This window comes from Myotis brandtii, unplaced genomic scaffold (genome assembly GCF_000412655.1).
Source record: "Myotis brandtii unplaced genomic scaffold, ASM41265v1 scaffold633, whole genome shotgun sequence".
Classification (NCBI taxonomy): domain Eukaryota; kingdom Metazoa; phylum Chordata; class Mammalia; order Chiroptera; family Vespertilionidae; genus Myotis; species Myotis brandtii.
The window spans coordinates 2666464-2669765 of NW_005370423.1; the positions used below are offsets into that span (position 1 = coordinate 2666464).

A 3302-nucleotide genomic window follows, 5' to 3' on the forward strand; every position below is an offset into this window, starting at 1 on the left:
GCCCCGAGTGCTCGGTGGAGTTCACTCCCGACGTGCGGTGCAACAAAGACTCGTCACGTCACGTCTCGAGACCTCATCTCCAACAGCCCCCGGGTCATTCCAGTGACATCCCAGAACCGAGATAACGACCCTGTTAGGACTAAGTGTTCGAAGTCACATTCAGGCCGCCTACAAACCCAGCCCCTGCCCATGGTAAGCCTACACTTCGCTCCAATTCCCAAGTGTCTTTAGACCCTGGCTGCTCCTCCCCACCCCACCCCTAAATAAACCCTGTATTTCATTCTCTACCCATCAAAAAAAAGAAAAGATAACTATTGACCACTTCACACCCATTAGGATGACTATTATCACAGAAAACTAATGTTGGCGAGGATGTGCAGAAATCGCAGCCCTTGAGAACTGTTGGTGGGGATGTAAAATGCGCTGCTGCTGTGGGAAATACGGCAGTTCCTTGGGGGGAAACCCTAGCATATAACGCAGCAATTCCACCCAAAAGAACTGAAACCTGAGATTTAAGCAGATATACGGGTGTCCGAGAAAAGAAAGTATACACACACTGTCTGTATTCTATTACATTTTGAAAATGGAATGTATTTAAATAAACACTGCATTTATAAGTATTCAAGGTATGTACATTTTTAGAAACACGCTATACTAACCCGAACCCTAACGCTAACGCTTGCCCTAGCCCTAACCATGCTAACCCTAGCCATAACCCTAACCTTGTGCCCTAGCCCAAGCACTAGTGCTAGCCCTAGCCCTAGCCCTAACCCTAACCATCTCGGTGAAATCACTCGAGCGCACGCTAATTCCATAGTCTTCATTTAAAAAAAAAAACATACTTTAGTTCTTCCTATTTTACTTGGATAAGTTTAAGTGTCTTTATGTTACACAAACTCAGGAAATTGGTTCCTACAAATGACAGTAGGAAGGTGTTTTCCTGGTATCACTCAGACTAAATGTTATTGCAATCAGCAGTTCCTTTACTCCAAAAGAATTTGTCCTTTTCACGGCCAGGCATACATTGCTGAAAACATTAAAATTTTAGGGCAACTGTGCTCTCATAATTAGGATTCCCACATGAAACCAGAGGCTAAAAATACATTGAAGCAAATACTGGAAACCACTTGCTTGTAATTTCTCACTTGGCATAGAAAAAAACAGCTCGAGTTAATTCCACTCATTAAAATGAGGAATTGTTCAATGAAGCGGACCCAAACAGTTTCAGTTAAAGATATAAATTTCTCTAATAGGGCAAAATTTGAGGATCTTCTACAAGACACGACGTTTCCTTTTGGTTAAATAGTAAAATGGAGGTATACTGTTAACTCAAAAGAAGGGACAAGAGTAAAAGAACATGTTAGACCTTGACATTTTCAGTGGGTGTTACCAAGGGAAGCAGTAAGCAGGCCTCGGGGTGAGAGCGGAAAGGGGAACCCCCTTCAAGCCCAGCCGGCGTGGCTCAGTGGTTGAGTGTTGACCTATGAACCATGAAGTCACGGTTCTTCCTTTTAAAAGTTGTTTTGGATATTTCAAGTCCTCTCCCCTCCACATAATTTTAGAGCCAGCTTGTCAATTTCTACAGAAAACCCTGCTAGGATTTTGATCGGGATTGCCTCGAATCTATAGATGGATTTGGGAAGAAATACCATCTTCCCATCCATGAACATGGTATACTTCTCCCTTCATTCAGGTTTACTCTCTCTCAACAATGTTTTGTAGTTAGCGATGTCTCAAGGACACAGAGTCATGCTGGAGGTCCCTGCTTAAGTCTGGTTTTTAATACCTCACACATATTCACAGCAATGCCCATTAGCAAGCAAATGCCCAGAAACAGGACTATCTGGTATTTTTTGAAAAGATTTTGTAAGAAACAAAGCCTTTGATTAAAAAGTTATTTATTTAAAAATATTTTCCTCCAATTCTGATGACATATCAAACACAAAGCTTTTGATTAAAAAGTTATTTATTAAAAATATTTTCCTCCAATTCTGATGACATATATCAAATTAAACAAGGTTACAAAGCAATAATTGATCTGATCTGTTTATATAGAGGGTGATAATGACCTCATTAGCTCTTTCGTACATTCTACTAAATAGTCGAAAACAAATTCAATTCATTCACTTCACAAAAGGTAAACATAACTGATATACTTCATACCAAAAATCTTTCATAAAGCTTGTCTTCAAATTTGTTAAAAATTCAGCTCGTATAAAAGGATACTGACTTAAAAGAGCATCCACGTCAAGTCTCTGCACTGCTCACAGAGCACCACGAGGCTCCTCCCAGCTCCCAGCCTTCCCGTGTCCCGTGTCCGGTGACTGAGGCGGAGAGAGCATGGGAAACGCCACCCCAATCCCAGAGCTCAGGGAAGGAAGGGTTTCTGACAGGCTTCGAAGTTCTGAGAACTTCACATTAACACACAGAATACAGACACTGAATAACGGAAATGCACACGCGTCAGGGAACCTGTAGAGTTGAACACTTTGGGACGAGAACTGCTCTCTTTCAACAGGTCAAGCAGTCAGTCTTTTCTCAACAGTCTCTTGATAAGCGACGAACCTCCTCAAGTTCGTCTTCACGTTGTTGAGAACGCACAGCTGATCTGGACTGTATTTGCCTTTCCCTTCTTTTCGGACCTGCCAAAAGAAAACCATATACGAACTGGTGTCAATTACTAACTCCTTTGCATCAAGAAAGCATTTCGTTTTGGGTGTATTTATTTTCAGAACGAGCCAGCTGCTGGAATTGGTGAAACATTTTCACTTTTTAAAAAAATTTTTATTGTTGAGATTATTACAGATGTCTCTCTTCTCCCCACCCCCCCATTGGCCTCCCCCTTCCACCCAGTTCTCACCCTGATCCCAAGGCTTTCACCATCCTATTGTCTGTGTCCATAGGTCATGCATATATGCATATAAGATCTTTGTATAATACCTTCCCGCCCCCCACCCCCTTCCGTCTGAGAATCATCAGTCTTCCATTTTCATGCCTCTGATTCTATTTTATTCACCAGTTTATTCTGATCATTAGATTTCTTATTCGTTTATTTTGATTTTTAGATTCAATTGTTGATAGGTATGTATTTGTTGGCATTTTGTTGTTCTTTTTTTTTTTTCTTTTTCTTCTTCTTCCTCTTCTTAAATACCCTTCAGCATTTCATATAATACTGGTTTGGTGGTGATGGACTTTAACTTTTTCTTGTCTGTGAAGCTCTTTATCTGAACTTCAATTCTAAATGATAGCTTTGCTGGGTAGAGTATTCTTGGTTGTAGGTTCTTGCTATTCATCACTTTGAA

General features: G+C 40.9%; 1 protein-coding gene across 1 annotated transcript in view; it reads right to left on the minus strand.

Annotated features, from left to right (window-relative positions):
* Nucleotides 1-1948: 1948 nt before the first annotated feature.
* Nucleotides 1949-3302, minus strand: part of HEATR3 (HEAT repeat containing 3) — a gene marked incomplete at its 5' end in the record, with an annotated part of 22516 nt that continues 21162 nt past the window's right edge. Inside the window, one exon of the mRNA XM_014528402.1 lies at nucleotides 1949-2642. Within this exon, the coding sequence (XP_014383888.1) occupies nucleotides 2520-2642 (123 nt within the window). The remainder of the gene's footprint in view (nucleotides 2643-3302) is intronic.